The following is a 19117-nucleotide window of genomic DNA, read 5'->3' on the forward strand; positions in this document are numbered from 1 at the left end:
AATAGTTATTATAGGCCCATGTTCAGTAGCCTACTATTTGTTTTTTTATTGTTTATGTGGTTCATTTCATTCATAGTTTTCTGCCCAAGGGCAGATCTTTCACTACAAACCCAGCATTCTCTAATATTTCCTATTTTCTGCCTTCCTCTTAGTTTCTGCATATGATCCATGTATATCTTAATGTGTCTATCATCCGATATCTTCTTCTGCCCTGAATTTTTCTCCCATTCACCATTACTTCCAGTGGATCCTTTAACAGGCAGTTTCTTCTCAGTCAATGACCCAGCCAACAGTTTCTCTTCCTGATCAGTTTCAACATCATTCTTTCTTCACCCACTCTTTCCAACACAGCTTCATTTCTTATTCTCTCTGTCCATTTCACACGTTCCATTCTTCTTCATATCCACATTTCAAATACTTCTAGTCATTTCTCTTCACTTTGTCATAATGTCCATGTTTCTGCCCCACACAATACCATACTCCACACAAAGCACTTCACTAGTTTATTCTTTAGTTTTTTTTTTCCAGAGGTCCACAGAAGATGCTCCTTTTTCTATTAAAGTCTTAATTTGCCATTGCCAGTTGCGTGCTGTCAGTGGACTAGTAGGACTAGCCTAGTCCTCTAAGTATCATCAGCTTATAAAATTTATTAGCCTACATCTCATGTTTGAATTTTAAAAAGTTTCAAGACATGACAATTGACAACTTCAATCTGTTTCCTACCCTCAGTGCTCAATGTCTGTAGAATTGAACTTGTCCAGCCCACGGGAACCAGTCAGCTCGCACTGGACTAGCAGATTTAAAGCTATTCCCTTGCCTACATGAAATGTAAATACGGTTTGGCTTTCCCTGGTAAACAATTTCCGTGTCTCCATTCTTGTTAGAAAGAATATATTAGTACGTTTATTGTTTTTGTGTATTATCAGTTAAATACTGAAAGTGTGCCTGTGTAGTGTAATATGGATTAAAATAATATTGTGTGTTTTACGCTGTTTAGTAAACATGGAAAGGGTCTCATTTCGAAATGCAAGTCCATTGCAGCTCATACCAGCTGCATCATCTGAATCGTCACCATCCAGCAGCGAAACCAGTCACGACTGCCAACAGTCACAGTGTTATGTTTTGGACCGTCTGTTAAGCATCAGTTCGGTACTTCGTTTGGAAGTTCAAGTCTTCAGGAAAAGCAAAATATTATAGTAAAAGATAGGCCTATTCGAGATATTTCCATGCGTACAAAAATGAAATATTATGTGCGTCATTTCAAAATTGAATACTACGAATCTTCAAAATGGCTAACTGCATGTAAATCGAAAAATAAATTATTTTGGTCGTCTTGTGTTCTTTTTGAAACCGATAGAGGAGTATGCAATAGTACAGGTTTCTCAGATATCAGTAATTTTCACAAAGCAAAGATTCGCCATGGGAAGACGCAAACACATTTATCTGCAATAACGAAATGTAAAACTTTCGGTAAAACAAGGATAGACTTTCAACTAAGTGAACAATGCAGGGCCAAAGTTGACTCTAATAGAGAAATAATGAAGCAATTAATCATGTAACTTGCTTACTGGCGAAGCAAGAGCTACCTTTCAGAGGTCATAACGAACACAGTGAATCCCTTAATCGGGAAAACTATATTAAATTCTTGCACATGCTATCCAATCATGATATCAAATTAGACACACACTTACAAAGCGCTAAAGTTTTCAAAGGTACATCAAGTCGAATTCAAAATGATATTATTGAAAGTATTAGTGACGTAACTCTAGACATAATAAAGGAAGAAGTAAAAAATCACCTTGTGTTGCTTTAATGCTGTATGAAACGACGGATATTGCAAAATTTTCTCAACTTTCCACTGTCATTCGTTATGTAAATAGGGTGAAATTCAGGAGAGGTTTTTGAGTTTTACAGATGTCAGCAATAATCGCTCTGCAGTTGCGTTGAGTGAACATGTATTTAAAATCCTTTCGGGCTTTCAGTGTAAAGACAAGCTCGTAGCTCCAGGACATGACGGGACTGCAACATTTTCTGGCCATTTAAATGGTTGCAAGCATTAGTGAAAAAAAAAATGTCCCAATGCATTTTTCGCCCACTATTATGCTCATCAGCTTAAACTAGTTCTATTGCAATCAGTGCAATTTATAAAGGAATGTAAAATATTTTTCATGACACTGAGTGGTTTTTGTTCATTTTTTCTCATTCAACAAAGTGTGTAAATGCATTGAATGCATTGAAAGTCAAGAAGAGATTTCCAATAGTGTCAGTTATGCATTGGAATTACAACTCTAGAATTGTGAATGGGGTGCATGGAAATAAGACAGAACTGGTCTCATTTTGTGAGCATATTGTTGATGACCCAGACTGCTGGGATAGCAACACTTTTATTTCTGCCAGAGGATATTTAGCATCATTGAAGGAATTCACCTTTTCTTTTCTGTTGAAAATTTTCAGTCATATTTTTTCTCTCAGTGATACATTATTCAATATTCTCCAGACAAAGACTTTTGATGTAAATTATTGCATAAGAAAAGTGAAAGAGACCATTTCTTTCATTCAAGAATCTCGAAACAATTTTGATGATATGTATGCAATACTATAAGAAAGTAATACGAATGAGAATGAACCTAGAAAGTGACGTCGGGAAGGTGAATTGGACGATCCCAGAATGAGATATTTGCGTCTTTACAACGAGATAATTGACACGATAATTAGGTAAATGGAAAACAGATTTCGTGATTTAGAAGAACTAAAATTTATCGATCTAATTGATTTGAAAAGTGTGAATCTTTCAAAACCAGATTTCCCGAAATTTTGTTTACGTCTCTAAAATCAGGCTACAAAAATTTGTTTCATTTCGAAAATTTGCGAAGTGAGTTAGTGGCTATTTATAGGTTGCCAGACTTTTCAGCCTGGATAGTGATTGAGATACAAAGTTTTTGAAAGACCCCGAGTTAGGAGAAGAAGCATTTCCAGAAGTTTATAAATTATGCTGCCTAATAGCTACAATTTCAGTGAGCACCTCCACAGTGGAATGTACTTTTTCCTGTTTAAAACGCGTAAAGAGTTACGTACGGAATACTCAGTGCAAAGACAGGCTTTCGCAACTTTCACTGTTATTGATCGAAAAGGCTCTATTGAACAAAATTCAAAGCCAAATACATTTTTACGATGACGTCATAGAACAATTTGCCCCAAAAGGAAAGAGGAGGATTCCATTGATGTATACATGAAGGTGGTAACTGATAAGTCTTATTTTCGTTGTAATACATACTAACTAATATATTTTTTATATTTCTCCAGTTTTTTATTAAATAGAGTCATGACAGTTCCATTATTGCTGGTCCCCCCTGAAAAATGTCACTGCTCGCCACTGGCCATTGCTATCCTCCTTTTGACTTCCTGGCAGCAGCTCATGTTACTGCTTATAGTAGTACACTTCAAGTATTTGAAGCTATCCACTTGCTCTACTGCCTTATTTAGAATTCGCACATTTATTTTATTTTTCTTCGAGTTTATACAGTATGACTTTAATAACAACTGATCCTGTACACAGTTATGTTTGATTTATAATGTCATTGTAAAGAGTACTGTAGTCCCGTTCCTTATATTTCGTTATCTAAGTATTTATTTATTTCTTTCAGTTGGAGTTAAATCTATGTTGCTTGGTTTAAAGGACTTTTTGCACGATAGTGTGTTTTTTCGTTGTTACGGCAAAGAACCGCCACTATTGGAAGTTGATTTTACTGAATTCAGAGTTGTCAACTTAGATAAGTATGTTGAAATATTACAAATAACTGCTCTAGGGTTGTAATTAAAACTACTCCTGCCATCTACCGACACCTATGACAAACTTCATGATGAGAATCAGTCAGCTGTTCATAGTCTAACATATGTAGGTACCTACTGTATATTAATATTTTTTTAATATTATTTTCAAAATATACTATCGTGCAAAAAAATACTATACAATACATGTTTGTGAAGTGCATTACAAATTTTCGAAAAATGAAAAAATTTGCTCTGCACGTTTTTAAAGCTTTTCTTCGATTTTGTAAAATGCACCTCCCAACCTTGTATTGTAATATACTATTTCAGAATGTAAAATTTATAAATACAAGTTAACTGCAACCATCTAAAAATCATACTACAAACGGCCAATAAAACGAAAAATAATTATTTATTAATTGTTGTTTCAAGTACAATGAAAATATAAACTATTTTATAAATATGACTTCTAACAGAACTTTATTCATTATAATCTTTATGTTCTATCTTGAATTGCAGAACGTAATAGGGTACTTAATTTCAAATGATACCCATAAACTAATAGCAAATTCCTTTTCTTTTACAATTCTTTTAAATAATCAGATGTAAGTTAAGCATAACAACTTGTTTACACAGTATTGTAAACAGCATTAATAAAGGCAATTTGAAGTACCGGTATTTGTTGTTTTAACATTTTTACTAAATCATGAAAGGCAGATCCATATTCTTTCTTCCATTACCAATATAGATGAAACCATGATCAGATGTGGAGATAGAATGATAAAATATCATTCCAGGCCAATATAAATTTTGAAGTGTTGAGAATTGCCCTCCCTGCTGGAACTTCAAACTCCAGCATCTCTCTGAAACATGACATTAACTTCTTATACAGGTACAGTAATATACATATAATATAAGTACTTTGTATTGTATTGTACAGCTTGTCCCTAAATGATTATCGGAATTTTAGGTGGTTGACATAGCTTTACAAACGAAAGTGGTTGTGTGTTTCTTTCGTGTAATGAAAGAAGAACTGTGAATGTTTCACATCCTGAGTGCAGCGTTTTTGTTTCTCGTCTTTATTGTGTCATAGCATTAAATTTATGAAATGGTGACTCCCATGCATAAGTCATTTTGTGTGTTGCAGTTTGCGAAGTTCAGTTCCGTCATTAACTCATTACTGTACAGTGAGCTTTCCGATGGCAATTTAGAATTGATCCTCCGTCTGAAAACAACATTCGTCGATAGTATAGACAGTTTGAAACAACTGGATGTTTCTGTAAAGGGAAGAGTCCAGGACGTCCATGATTTTCAAACGAAAGAGTCGAGAATGTCAGAGCAGTTTTCGTACATAGTCCTAAAAAATCTGTGCGGCATGCCAGCCATAAACTAGGAATGCCTCGAACCACAATGTGGAGAGTGCTACGAAAGCAGCTGCATATGCAGTCTTACCATTTGCAGTTACTGCAATCCCTAAAGCCTACAGACCTAGTGGCATGCACCAATTTCTGCTAGGAAATGTAACATGTGCTGAAAAATTAGATGATCAGTTTAGTTATTTTGTGTTTAGCAATGAAGCATATTTTCATCTCAGTGGCAAGGTGAATAGATATAATGTGCGCATCTAGGGAATGGAGAATCCACGTGCAATAGTGCAACATGAAAGGGATTCCTCAAATGTCTTCTGTCCATGTCTCAACGAAAAGTCTACAGAGTGTTTTTTTCGACGAAAAAACAGTGTGAGGCATTTCATACCTGAATATGCTGCAGAATTATCTTTTCCCTCAGCTGAATGAGTTCTAACTTCAAGACTTTATTTGGCAACAAGAGTGTGCTCATTTTCGGACGTGCTGGCCTAAATGACATAGTTTTCTCCTGATGGCTTCCACGGTCTCCAGATCTCACATCATGTGATTTATTTCTGTGGGGGTATGTGGAGGACCGTATGTACGTACCACCACTACCTGTCGACCTGTCAGATTGGAGAAGAAGGATTGTTGCTCTTGAGTCTATCACTCCTGACATGCTCAGCAACATTTGGAACGAATTCGACTATCGGCTAGATATGTGCCATGTAATGGATGGTGCTCACATTGAACACTTATAAAGTACAGTATGAAAACTCGGAGAGTTCTTCTTTAATCTCATGTAAGGATTGTTTTTATATATCGAAAATAAGAGAACTTTTGAAACTCCGATAATCATTTAGGGACACGGTGTATTTATTTACATATTATGGTATTCGTACATCACTTCATAGCTAGGATATGAAACATGTAAAAAAAAAATCTTAACAGTACCTACTACAAAGTCTTAATTATAGTCACAGTCCAGTTGAAATATATACAGAAGAGTTTTACAATATACTAGTACAACACAAGGGATTAGTATTACCTAATAAAGGACAGAAATATTCATGCAGCGTTGTTGAATGTAATAAATTCACCTAGAGAATAGAAGGCATGAGAAATTAAGTACTGGTACTTATTTAATTTGGACCTAAATAATCTTATGTTTTGAGTTTGATTTTTTTTATGTCCATAGGGAGGCTAATATCGAGGAGATGGCCTCCAGATATGGAGGGTAGCTGTGAATATATTGAATAAGCAGTCACAGACAGCCGATGAGGGGTGGTCCTCCAGCTTGGGGGTTGGGCGAAGGGCTAACAACCCATCACCGTAAAAAAACAGCTTGTTACGAATCCTTCAAATAAGGCTGAATTTAGTATTCCCAAGAAACTAGTTCGATTAATTAAAATGTGTCTCAGTGAAGTGTACAGCAGAGTTCATATAGGTCAGTTTCTGTCAAATGCATTTCCAATTCACTCTGGGCTAAAGCAAGGAGATGCACTATCACCTTTACTTTTTAACTTTGCTCTAGAGTATGCCATTAGGAAAATGGAAATATAAAAATTGGAAATTTATCTTTCGAAGAGGTGGAGAAGTTCAAATATCTTGGAGCAACAGTAACAAATATAAATGATACTCGGGAGGAAATTAAACACAGAATAAATATGGGAAATGTCTGTTATTATTCCGTTGAGAAGCTTCTTTTATCATCCAGTCTGCTGTCAAACAATCTGAAAGTTAGAATTTATAAAACAGTTATATTACTGGTTGTTCTTTATGGTAAACTTGGACTCTCACTTTGTATGTATTTATTCACACTGCAATGGGTATATACCCAGTGGCAGTGGAGACTAATTACACTGAATAATGACAATAATAAACTTAAAATTAAAAATGCAATTAATAATTATACTAATAATTAATACTAGAAATAATAATAATAATAATAATAATAATAATAATAATAATAATAATAATAATAATAACAGGGAATATCCTAAATTAAATGAAACGATGACTTAAAATAACATTTGAAATAAATCTAATTTGTATCTTAAACCAAAGTTCGAACTAAAACCCACGAGTATGATTTGTTCATATCTGCACAAGTACCTTTCAATATTACACTCATTTCGCTGTCAACTCACTTACTGCACTGGAACTACGACACATTTCACTGATTCTATCCTGATTTCACTAACACTTCAAAAACATTTCACTGTTCAAATACTTTGCACTGCCACTATAAACTATAAAGCTTCACTGACAGGAACACGTTTCACTGACACAACATAATTCTTCATTGATACAACACTTCAATAACAACATAGCATTTACCCCTTTAAATACTGTGTATAATTACCGTCTATTAGTAAGGTCCTTAAGCCTATTTTTAAATACATTTTTGGTTGTTGGTAAAGCCTTTAGTAACTCTGCAGGTAAAGAATTCCAGTCCCTGATAATAAGATTGAGAAAGGAAAACTTTCCAGTGTCCGTCCTCTGCCTTCTTTCCCTCAATTTATATGAGTGGAAGTTCCTTGAAGAGTAATTTGGCGGCTGCAACCTATTTTCTATTTCTCTCCAGGCAGGCTCACCTCTGTATGTTTTGAACAGTGTGCATAATCGAATTCGCGCTCTCCTGTCCTTGAGTGTGTCCCATTTTAATGGTGAATTTTTCCGACAACACTTGAGAGCCCGTTTTTTAATCTTTTCCAGTGTCTTAATATGTTCTAATCTGTAAGGATCCCAACATGCAGCACCATATTCCATTACTGGACGTACTAGTGATTTATATGCAATCTCTTTGGATTTATCAGGGCCTTTTCTTAGTACCCTCATCACAAAGTGTAACCCTCTCCATGCTTTTCGCGCTGTGTCTGTAATGTGTTCCCCCCAGCCGAGATCGCTGCTAAATGTTATTCCGAGGTATTTGAGAGAGGAACATAGGTTGAGGGTGTTTGAGAATAAGGTTCTCAGGAAAATATTTGGGGCTAAGAAGGCTGAAGTTACAGGAGAATGGAGAAAGTTACACAATACAGAACTGCACGCATTGTATTCTTCACCTGACATAATTAGGAACATTAAATCCAGACGTTTAAGATGGGCAGGGCATGTAGCACGTGTGGGCGAATCCAGAAATGCATATAGAGTCTTAGTTGGGAGGCCAGAGGGAAAAAGACCTTTGGGGAGGTCGAGACGTAGATGGGAAGATAATGTTAAAATGGATTTAAGGGATGTAGGATATGATGATAGAGAATGGATTAATCTTGCTCAGGATAGGGACTGATGGCGGGCTTATGTGAGGGCGGCATTGAACCTCCAGGTTCGTTAAACGCCAGTAAGTAAGTATAGGGAGGCTATTAAAAATTTTTACTATACAAATCTGGCTTTCAGGTAGAAGCTCCCTGTGAAGTAGGCTCGAATAATTTCAAGGAAAAATTGTTCCGGAGCCAGGTATTGATCCTGGGACCCTTCACTTATCGCACAAATGCTCTACCGACTGAGCTACCCCAGAAACTATACATGACACCTTCACAATTCTTCCCTTTATATCCACACAACTCAAATGGGCTGACAAGAAGCCAGAAACTCAACTTTGAGTGCACACAATTCTGTGTGACTTAAATTGTGGCTTTCTGTTAACGTACCTACAGTAACGAATATACTATACAAATGACAGGTAAAAGCTCCCTGTGAAGCAGGAAAAATTCCCTTGAAATTATTCAAGCCTGCTTCACAGAGAACTTCTACCTGAAAGCCAGATTTGTATAATATATTCGTTACTGTAGGTACCCTTAAGCGCATAAAACCTTTTTTGTGAAACACTATGACATAAGAAAGATTAAATTCACTGGCTATTCTTTCTATTCACAAGTACTACAATCAAAGGCAATTTTGTCTGAGAGAGTAAAATCATATGAAAATTCTACACACATAAACAACGCTATAGCATATAAAATTTTAGGTACTGTGTCAATCCAAAAGAAGCGTGTGACATCATAATGTGTCAAATAGGTGACAGATTCCAAACAAAGACTGCGTAGTACTTTTCCTTCGGGTGTCTCAGTGTCTCCTCTATATTCCCTAGGAGGTTGCTGATTGCGTGCAGAGTTCCTCTTTCTAGTCTGCAGATTAGGAGATTTGCGTATACCTTGTAAATAGAGTTGTTCAAAATTTTCTGCATTTCTTTCCGTCCTGTTGAACAATATTAATATTTTTTGTAACAATGGTTATTAAAAGAGAAAAATTCGCTCTGGCGCCGGGGATCGAACCCAGGTTCTTGGTTCTACGTTCCAAGCGCTTGGTACATAGAATCAAGAACCTGGTTCGATCCCCGGCACCAGAGCGAATTTTTCTCCTTTAATAACCATTGTTACCATAACAGATAAATTCTGTAGGACAAAAAATTAATCTTTACGTAAATATTTTTAGGCTGAAAAGGTCCGAGAGCTTCAATTGTCAATTTATCTTCTAATTTTAACTGCGAGAACGGAGTTTGAATCAAACTGTCTTTCAAACACTTTTGCACACTTTATAACACTTTTACTTAATGGTGTAATGTTATACACACTTTTGTAAACATACTGTACTTATCTACCAGTGGCGGGTCCTGCGTATTCCTTAAGAGGAGGAAAGAAGGTAACAGGACGAAATGGCACCTTCTTGAATGAAACATGCTACAAATTAGCCAACATGCACACATGTAAGACCAGGTAGTGTTGGGGTTGGCCTTCCCTTCTGTATAGCAATAATCTGTTCTTGTAAACTGAGTTTCCTAAATTTTCCATAATATATCATGTTTTCACTTCCATTCATTGTTGAATAATTGCACAAATTAACAATTACAAGGAAATTCACCTCGCAGCATTTTTCGAGCACACTACACCATCACACGTGTTGGAAGAGACTATAGCTACTAACACGTAATTGGAACCGCGGAAATGGGAATGGGAAATAATCTGAAGAAAGAGAGAACACTGCACCCAATCACGTGGTCTGTGTTGCCACATGTACATTTTACAAGTTCTTGTAAAGTCATACTACCGTTATTGTTCAAAGTTGCTGGTGGCCAATTTTTTATGTTAAAAATAATGTAGTTTGGAGTACTTACTTTCAATTTCAAATATATTTGTACAAAACTGACAACTTGGCTGTTGCCCTGTCTAGTACACAATGAATGGAAATGAATTTCAGGGGCCAAAAGATCTGCGATACTAACGTAGAACTACTTCCTCTTTGTTTTATATAAACCCGACTTTAACTTTCAAATATCCTTGAAAGTTTCAAACCACGAATAGTAGCCTATATAAAGTGCAATGAATAATATTTTTGAATTATAATTTTTAAAAAAAAGTTTACACAGTGTCTTTTATAGCGATGCGTTAAAGTTGTTTTATTGTGCCTCCTCCTAGATGCGTTATAGTCTGGTTGAATGCAAGATCGTTAGATGGCAGCGGTAGCGAGCTTGCTGCAAGACCAGTCGGTTTCTATTTCCCACCCATGTGCTTATTCAGAGGAGGATCTCCTCCCTTTCCGTTCATTGTTCATTTACTTGCTTTAAAAACTCTGCTTCTCTCCATGGCCGCTAGTGCGCTGTTGTCTATGTGTGCTAACTGCAGTAAAGGAGGAATGGATTGGCTTTCCTCCACACAAACAATCTCGTAGCTTTCTGACAGTTTTCTAGCAGCACATGAGCGCGCATTATTTAAAACTCGATCAACCGAGGTTTTCTAATAGCTGTGAACTTAAAAAATTATCGAATCTTCCTTGAATTTCAAGGCACATATTTTATTTGGTATTTACTTTCAAAAAAAGAAAAATGTGAGGAGGACGTTTCTCCGTTCCCTCCCCCAAGGAACTGCCACTGTTATCTACATTAAACGCTGTGCATACACTCACATGCACTTTACGTTCTTTGAACTTAATGTATTATAGAACTTCAATTTTAACACAATACTACAAACAGAAGACTGCGAGGGTGCTGGGGAAAGGGACGGAGAAGAACTGCTGCCTGCTAGTGTGTTACAGTCCAACCTTTAGTGCTAAATGAACTGCGTACAGGGCGGACTTTCACGGGCTTAGTCAGTCCATTCTCTCGCAGAATTGAGTCAATGCATAATAATTTTTTTGTATTGGAAACGCATTAAGAAAGATGACTTTAATATGAAATGTACTGCACTATATTATAATTCACGTTCTCAAAAATGGGGACCAGGGCCGGGCCCGAATGGCTCTTAAAGAGGAGCCGCCCCTGTCAAATATAGTGATGCATCTGGTATCTAGGTTCAACAGTCTATTTTAAAAATTTCAATTCCCATTTGACAAATTTTGTAATATTCTTCATCTGATTACCTCTACAAATAAACATTGAAATTTACACTGTCATAAGTTTACTTTTATTCTTCGAACTCGGTTCATGGGTTTAGCTCATTGGTACTCTGGGCAAAGTTAATTTTGGCACTCGTCATTCCTTTAACTTTACCCCTTCTATTATTTTGCAAAAAAAGTTTAACAATAATTGTGTTAATTCACCACACAAGATTCTCTGTTTATAATAATAATAATAATAATAATAATAATAATAATAATAATAATAATAACAATAATTTAATTAATATACTGTGCATTTCAGTTGGGCGTATCTTAAATAAAAGGAAAGTAAAACTTGATAAAATTAGTATTGGTCAAACAATTTAAATCAAAGGTTTCCTCCTTGTTTTGACATAAAAAAACATGTTGATGACCTCAGAAAAGATTTCTTTCAGTATTACATAGAGCACATTAACGCAAAGTGCATTCATTTTACTTCTCCAAAAACAGATCTTCCGGCATGTTTCACTCTGATTAGGACAGAAATCCTCGTTCTGTAGTGCAGTTAGTGATTTAAAGGAAGGTCACAATTTCCAAATTACTTTGGAGGCAGTTATGTCTAATATAAGAATATATAGTTCTGGTATCATTGTCAACGTCTCTAGCTTGGTGTGTATCTTGAAATGATAAGACTCATTCACAAAACCACTGTTAATGTCTTCTGGATAGCACTGTGCTAATTTCAGCGCAGGTTGAATAATATACCAGTATTGGTTTGCCAAGTCAGGTGATGGAAGAAGAGACAAAATTTCAAAGCAATTTGTTAGTACCTCATATGCTTTTCTCCTTCTTAACAGGTTAGCTACTGTTAATGAGTCAATTATTTTGAGAAACACCAGTCCTGAATATTGTTCTTCCACCTACAGTGTCGACCAATGGGCTATATCGCTCTTCATCATGAAACACTACATGTTTTCTGATTTGTGTGTAATTTTGTGTTTTAGATTTACAAATAATCAAAGCAGATTTGCATTGTATTCGAATTCGTTCCTTTTTCCTTCAAAAAACCCCCTAAAGTTAGAAGTTGTTTGACAGCTGCTACAAGAGTGTCTTTTCTTGTAAACTATTACTGCACTTATTGATTCTCTCTAAATCATTATCCCAGAAGAGAAAACAAAATCAATTTAAAAATGACGAGACTTTAAAATAACTTAAAAACTCCTTTAAAGCATTTCAAATTTCTTTGAATCCTCGTACCAAAGCTTTTGCGCCTACAAAAAACAAAAAATACAAAAGATACAATTAGAGAATGTTATGATTTACGGAACCAGGATTGAAACTTAGTTTTTATAATCGCTGCTAGAGATGGATGGTTGGAAATATGTGACTTGGTAGTAAGTGCTACTACGAGTAGAATAATAAATTAATAGGATGATGATAATACATATTATGAAATATTCTTTAAAAATTATTTAAAAATCCTTCCTTAAAAATTTTGCGCCCTAAGTACTTGGCTCAGTCTGGCCTGTGTCATTTTTGCTTGTTCCATGAGTTTAAAACAATAAATTCTATTGCTTTGTAATCGAAGCCATTTTCATTGTTTCCCCTAGAAAAGAAAAAGTTGGAAATGAAGAATGTAGGAAGACCAACAACAGTTTTAAATACACCGTCTTTCATACGTCTGTGAAACATTTTATAAATTCTCCACAAATAAACTAAGCAACGGATAATTATAATTCTTATACCGATGGAACGATAAACTCTCCAAGTTTTCTTAGGAAAAAGCCTGTATCGCATAGTTACCGTGGTTTACCACTAGGAGGAGTACTGTAGTAGTGAATTAGTGGCTAAGAGATATTTTAGTAACAGTCAACATGGCATTAAATAAACGTAAGAAAGCATTTTATGTGTTAGAATATGCCTTAATGCAGTAGTCACTCAGATCACCAGATTTGACATCTTGCGAGTTCTTCTTTTGGGTATTTGTGAAGGACATTGTTTTTGTACTCCCTCTCCCTGCTAACCTTCAGAAACTTCATGACCATATCACCGCGCCTGTGGCACTGTTCAATCATGCTGACCCATGTGGGATGAAATGGATTATCGGCTAGATGTCTGCCATATCAGCAAGGGTGGGCACACTGAGCATTTGTAAAAAAAATACTTGGAGAGTTTACGTACATTTCTGTGTAATGAAATGTAGTATCCATTGCTTAATTTATTTGTGGTGAATTTCTAAAATGTTTCACAGACTTATTAAAAGAAACATATAAAATATATAATTCAGTGCAAGAACAGAAAATTGACGCAAATGTTCAAGCATCAAGTTTTTAATGACAAAGTTTGCTCAGAATAAAAACCAGCAGATAGACTTTTTATATAAACGAGTCTCAAGTTTCAGTTTGGTTTCTGTTTATATTAATTCATTCCATGTTTTACTTCTCTCGCTATTACAAAGATGTACCGAAGTACATCTCGATATGTAGCTTGCAGAGAATAATCACTTTATAGGATTAGTATGTTGTTGTTTTCTAATGCCAGGCGTTTGACAGTAAAGTCATTTGACCTCTTGCACTCTAATATTTTTCAAAGATATTATCATGGCCAGCCACTGAAGCACAGATTTTGAGGTGTTCTGAACCCATTTCTTGGTTTGAGTTGTACAATGGGCAGTTAGGGGACTGATATATTCCAATTCTATACAAGTGTTTGGCCAAACAATCATGGCCTGTTGCCAATCTAAATGCAGCTACAGACGATTATCGTGGTAAATCAGGAATTAACTGTGGATTTTGATGCAGAGAGTTCCATTTTTTCCCTTGGGATTGTGTTATCAAATTTTGTTTGTTGAAGTCTAAGTACGTTGATTTAATAAATCTTTTCACAGAGTAATACGTAGATTTAGTAACAGGTCTGTAAGTAGCAGTGCTGCCCTTCTTTGCTAAGGCATCCGCATTCTCATTTCCCAGGATTCCACAATGAGATGGTATCCATTGGAATACAATTCTTTCATTGAGTGATATTAATTGAGAGAGCATTTTAGTTATTTCTGCTGTTTGAGATGAAGGTGTGTGTTTAGAGACTATTGATAGAATAGCTGCTTTGGAGTCTGACAATATAACTGCATTTTTAAATTTATTGATGTGGCATAGAAAATTCCTGAGACTTTCCCTTATTGCAATGATTTCTCCATCAAAACCTGTTGTTCCATACCCAAGAGGTCTATAAAGTGAGAAGAGACACCACGTAACACCTGCACCGGCACCTTGTTCTCTGGAGATCAAGGATCCGTCAGTGTATAAATGAAGCCAGTTTTGTGGAGGGTACATAATATTAATTGTCTCTAAAGACAATTCTTTCATTATTTCAGTGTTTACTTCTGATTTCAGTATTTCTTGTGTTAAATTTAGATTATACTCTATATTTAATAGTGTTAAAGGGTTTGGTTTAATTTGTAAGTTTTCTTTTAAATTTGGGACGTTGATTTTCTGTTTTAATTCTTGAACCATGGATATGAAACTTTTTTGAGTTTTTAATCTACGGAGAGGACTGTATGAATGCCAATTGTTTCCTGGTAATCTGATCAGTTTTTCATATTGAATCAGTGCTTTTTCTTCTATTGTCATTTTGATGCTGTTAATATTAGTGAGGAATCTCATAGAATCTATTGGAGTTGTTTTAATTCCACCAGTAATGAGTCTGAGAGCTTGGTTTTGAACATATTCTATTTCGTTTATGAAAGGTGAAGTAATTAAAATTTCTCCGCAGTATGTCAGCACTGGCTGTATAAACATTTTGTATGTAGTGTTCAAAGTATTCCTAAAGCATCCCCATTTCTTTCCTGCTAGTCTTTTTAGAAGGGAGAATCTTTTACGAGCTTTTTCAGAAATGTATTTCAAGTGGTTGCTCCATGTTAACTTACTATCGAAAATAACTCCAAGATATTTGGATTCATAAGTCCTAGGAAGGTGTTGGCCATTGTATTGGATATTGAATTCTCTTTCTTTTTTACCAAGTGAAAATATTTGGTAGTTACTTTTGCTTAAATTGAGTGTCATCAAATTTAATGTATTCCATTCATGTAGTTAAATCAACTACAGCTTTAAGAGCAGAATTTTGAATTTTGTCTCTATGTCTGTAAGATCCGGAAGTCCACAAAACTATATCATCTGCAAATAGTGCTGTTTTCATGTTTGATTCCTCTAATAGGGAGGGTAAGTCATTTATATAAATATTGAATAAAGTTGTGCTGAGGACAGCACCCTGAGGTAGACTTCGATATGTTTGTCTGTAACTAGAAAGTGAGTTATTGAATTTAGTGGCAATGAATCGTTGACTAAGGAATTCTGATATCCATCTGAACATATTGCTGGAGATACCTAATTTCTGGAGTTTTAGTAATAATTTATTTCTCCAAACAGAGTCATATGCTAACTGAAAGTCAATAAATATTGCCAAGGTATCTTCTTTCTTGTTAAAACTGTCTTTTATTTCTTGGCCGAGGCGTATGACTTGTTCATTGGTAGAGTGTAGTTGTCGAAAGCCGGCTTGTCTTGGTGATAAAAGATTTTGGGATTCTAAATACCAAGTTAATCTGTTGGAGATCATGGACTCCATGGTTTTTGCTATCATGCTTAACAGTGCTATTGGTCGATAACTATTAACATCATGAGCAGGTTTCCCTTTTTTGTGAATTGGTACAATGATTGCTTTTTTCCAAGCTCCAAGAATTGAGGTATTCCATGATAAATTGAAAATGGATAAAAGTACAGACTTTTACTCCCAGATGTTTAAAAAATTCGGAATGAATGTTGTCGGGGCCAGGAGATTTCTTGGTTTTTAAATTTTGTATAGCTATATTTAATTCTTTGGAAGTAAAATTTTGATGAAATATTTCAGGTTTTGTACTAGTAATATTGTTTTTATTATTTTTATATAATTCTCTTTTGATAAATTTGTCAGTTTTTTTGATATTGGGATGTAATCTGTGAGAGTTTGAGTAGTGTTTATTAAATGCGTTTTCTATATCTCTACTATCTGTTAGTGTTTTGTTATTATGAATAATAGGTTAGCTAGTATTTTCCTGTGTATTGGAAATATTCTTCAGAAATTTATATGTTTTAGCGCTATCGGTTCTGTAATTAATATTTTCAATAAATTTATTAAAACTGTTCTTTTTGCTGTTATGATTGCTTTTTTAAGAATGGCAGTCTTCTTCCTCCAATCTTGAGTATCTTCTGGTGTTTTGCTATGTTCTGCTTTGGCTCTTGCTTTATCTCTATCTTGTTTCAATAAATTCAGGTTTTCTGTTCAGAATGGGGTGTATTTTTTTGGTTTGCCTCGTGGAATGTGCTTTTTTGCAATTTTAAGAAGAGATTCACAGAAATATTTGTTCAATCTATCTGAGTTTGTATTTTCCATTAGTGGTGTGTTGAGCTTGTCTTGTCTATGCGGATGACGTGAATATGTTAGGAGAAAATCCACAAACGATTAGGGAAAACACGGAAATTTTACTTGAAGCAAGTAAAGCGATCGGTTTGGAAGTAAAACCCGAAAAGACAAAGTATATGATTATGTCTCGTGACCAGAATATTGTACGAAATGGAAATATAAAAATTGGAGATTTATCCTTCGAAGAGGTGGAAAAATTCAAATATCTTGGAGCAACAGTAACAAATATAAATGACACTCGGGAGGAAATTAAACGCAGAATAAATAAGGGAAATGCCTGTTATTATTCAGTTGAGAAGCTCTTATCATCCAGTCTGCTGTCCAAAAACCTGAAAGTTAGAATTTATAAAACAGTTATATTACCGGTTCTTCTGTATGGTTGTGAAACTTGGACTCTCACTCTGAGAGAGGAACAGAGATTAAGGGTGTTTGAGAATAAGGTGCTTAGGAAAATATTTGGGGCTAAGAGGGATGAAGTTACAGGAGAATGGAGAAAGTTACACAACGCAGAACTGCACGCATTGTATTCTTCACCTGACATAATTAGGAACATTAAATCAAGACGTTTGAGATGGGCAGGGCATGTAGCACGTATGGGCGAATCCAGAAATGCATATAGAGTGTTAGTTGGGAGACTGGAGGGAAAAAGACCTTTAGGGAAGCCGAGACGCAGATGGGAGGATAATATTAAAATGGATTTGAGGGAGGTGGGATATGATGATAGAGATTGGATTAATCTTGCACAGGATAGGGACCGAGGGCGGGCTTATGTGAGGGCGGCAATGAACCTTCGGGTTCCTTAAAAGCCATTTGTAAGTAAGTAAGTAAGTAAGGTGTGTTGAGCTTGAGGTATTTGTCGAGTTCTGTTGTAAATAGTTTCCAATTCGCTTTCTTAAAGTTCCATGTTGTTTTGTTATTGTAGGGTTCTTTTCTTTGGTTTTGGTGGAGATGGATAGAAGTGATGATGACTCTATGGCCAGATCCAGGGTCTTCAATTATTTTTTTTTTGGTTTCGTGATGGATATCTGATGTTACTAGTAATAAGTCTGGATTTGTACCAGAACCAGAATAATGAATGAAAGTAGGGGGATCTTCTTTTCTGTAGACAAGTTCTGCGGTTGTAGTATTTAGGAGGCCCATTAGTATTTAATGTTGTAATAAGTTACGTTTCCTTTTTAAGTAAAACAATCATTTTCTGAATGGCAAAACATAGTATTTTACAGCATTAAAAGTTTTTTTTTAAGAATAAATTGTGACAGTTTCCGTCATAGCTAGGGGCTAATAAATCTCCAAATAAATCACCTCAGATGATAAATTTGTTTAATGTAATCTCATTGTGTATGCCTATCTTGTTTTTACCTAATCTATGTTAGGTAAAGGTAAAGGTAAAGGTATCCCCGTACCATGCCATGAAGGCACTTGGGGGGCATGGAGGTAGAGCCCCATGCTTTCCATGACCTCGGCACTAGAATGAGGTGGTGTGGTCGGTACCACAGTCTATTTATTTTAATGTCTTGTAAATTGAAAATGTATTATACCATATATCTTGTTATTTGTTGAGTCTTTTGGTAGTTTTACTATCCTTTGGAAACTTAAAATTAAATTCATACTAGAAATCTTATTTTGTGTGTGTGTGTGTGTGTGCGTGCGTGTGTGTGCGTGTGTGTGCGTGTGTGTGTATTTTGTGTTTGTATCTAATGACGAACCTATAATCTAATAGATTGTACAGGGAATAAATAAATATGAATATACCTATCATAATTAAAAATGTAAAATAATGGGTTGCTAATTAGTTCAAATAAATATTGCTTTTTCATAAGGTTACATTTTTCACTATTTTGATAGCAGAGGCGCTTGCAAATTTTGATCTCAGTAGGAGCAAAATGCTCAAGGTATTAATTTTTAGGAGTAACATTTTGTGCTTATTATCTTTCTCCCTATATACTCTAACCAAAAAGACGCACATGGAAAATATACTTATTCGTGAATATGTTTTAAAAAATCTAGACCTATATAATAATTATGTTAAAAAATCGACTTCTCATTAGGGGCAGTTCATATATATATATATATATATATATATATATATATATATATATAAAATGGTCGACTCACAGATCTTCTTCCTCTGAGGATGTACTGGAGCTTCATTTGTGCTTCAAATGGTATGAAACACAGTACATTTTAGCAATGGAATGGGTCACTTAACTTGATACTTATGCTACTCCAGTACAATAAAA

At 35.2% G+C, this 19117-nt stretch overlaps 1 protein-coding gene across 1 annotated transcript in view; it reads right to left on the reverse strand.

Moving 5' to 3' along the window:
- Positions 1-4179: 4179 nt before the first annotated feature.
- Rsph9 (Radial spoke head protein 9) overlaps positions 4180-19117 on the reverse strand; it is a 43344-nt gene continuing 28406 nt past the window's right edge. The window contains exon 4 of the mRNA XM_069848280.1: positions 4180-4631. Coding sequence (XP_069704381.1) covers positions 4468-4631 — 164 coding nt within the window. The 3' untranslated portion in view covers positions 4180-4467. The remainder of the gene's footprint in view (positions 4632-19117) is intronic.

Source organism: Periplaneta americana, chromosome 15 (assembly GCF_040183065.1).
Source record: "Periplaneta americana isolate PAMFEO1 chromosome 15, P.americana_PAMFEO1_priV1, whole genome shotgun sequence".
NCBI lineage: Eukaryota > Metazoa > Arthropoda > Insecta > Blattodea > Blattidae > Periplaneta > Periplaneta americana.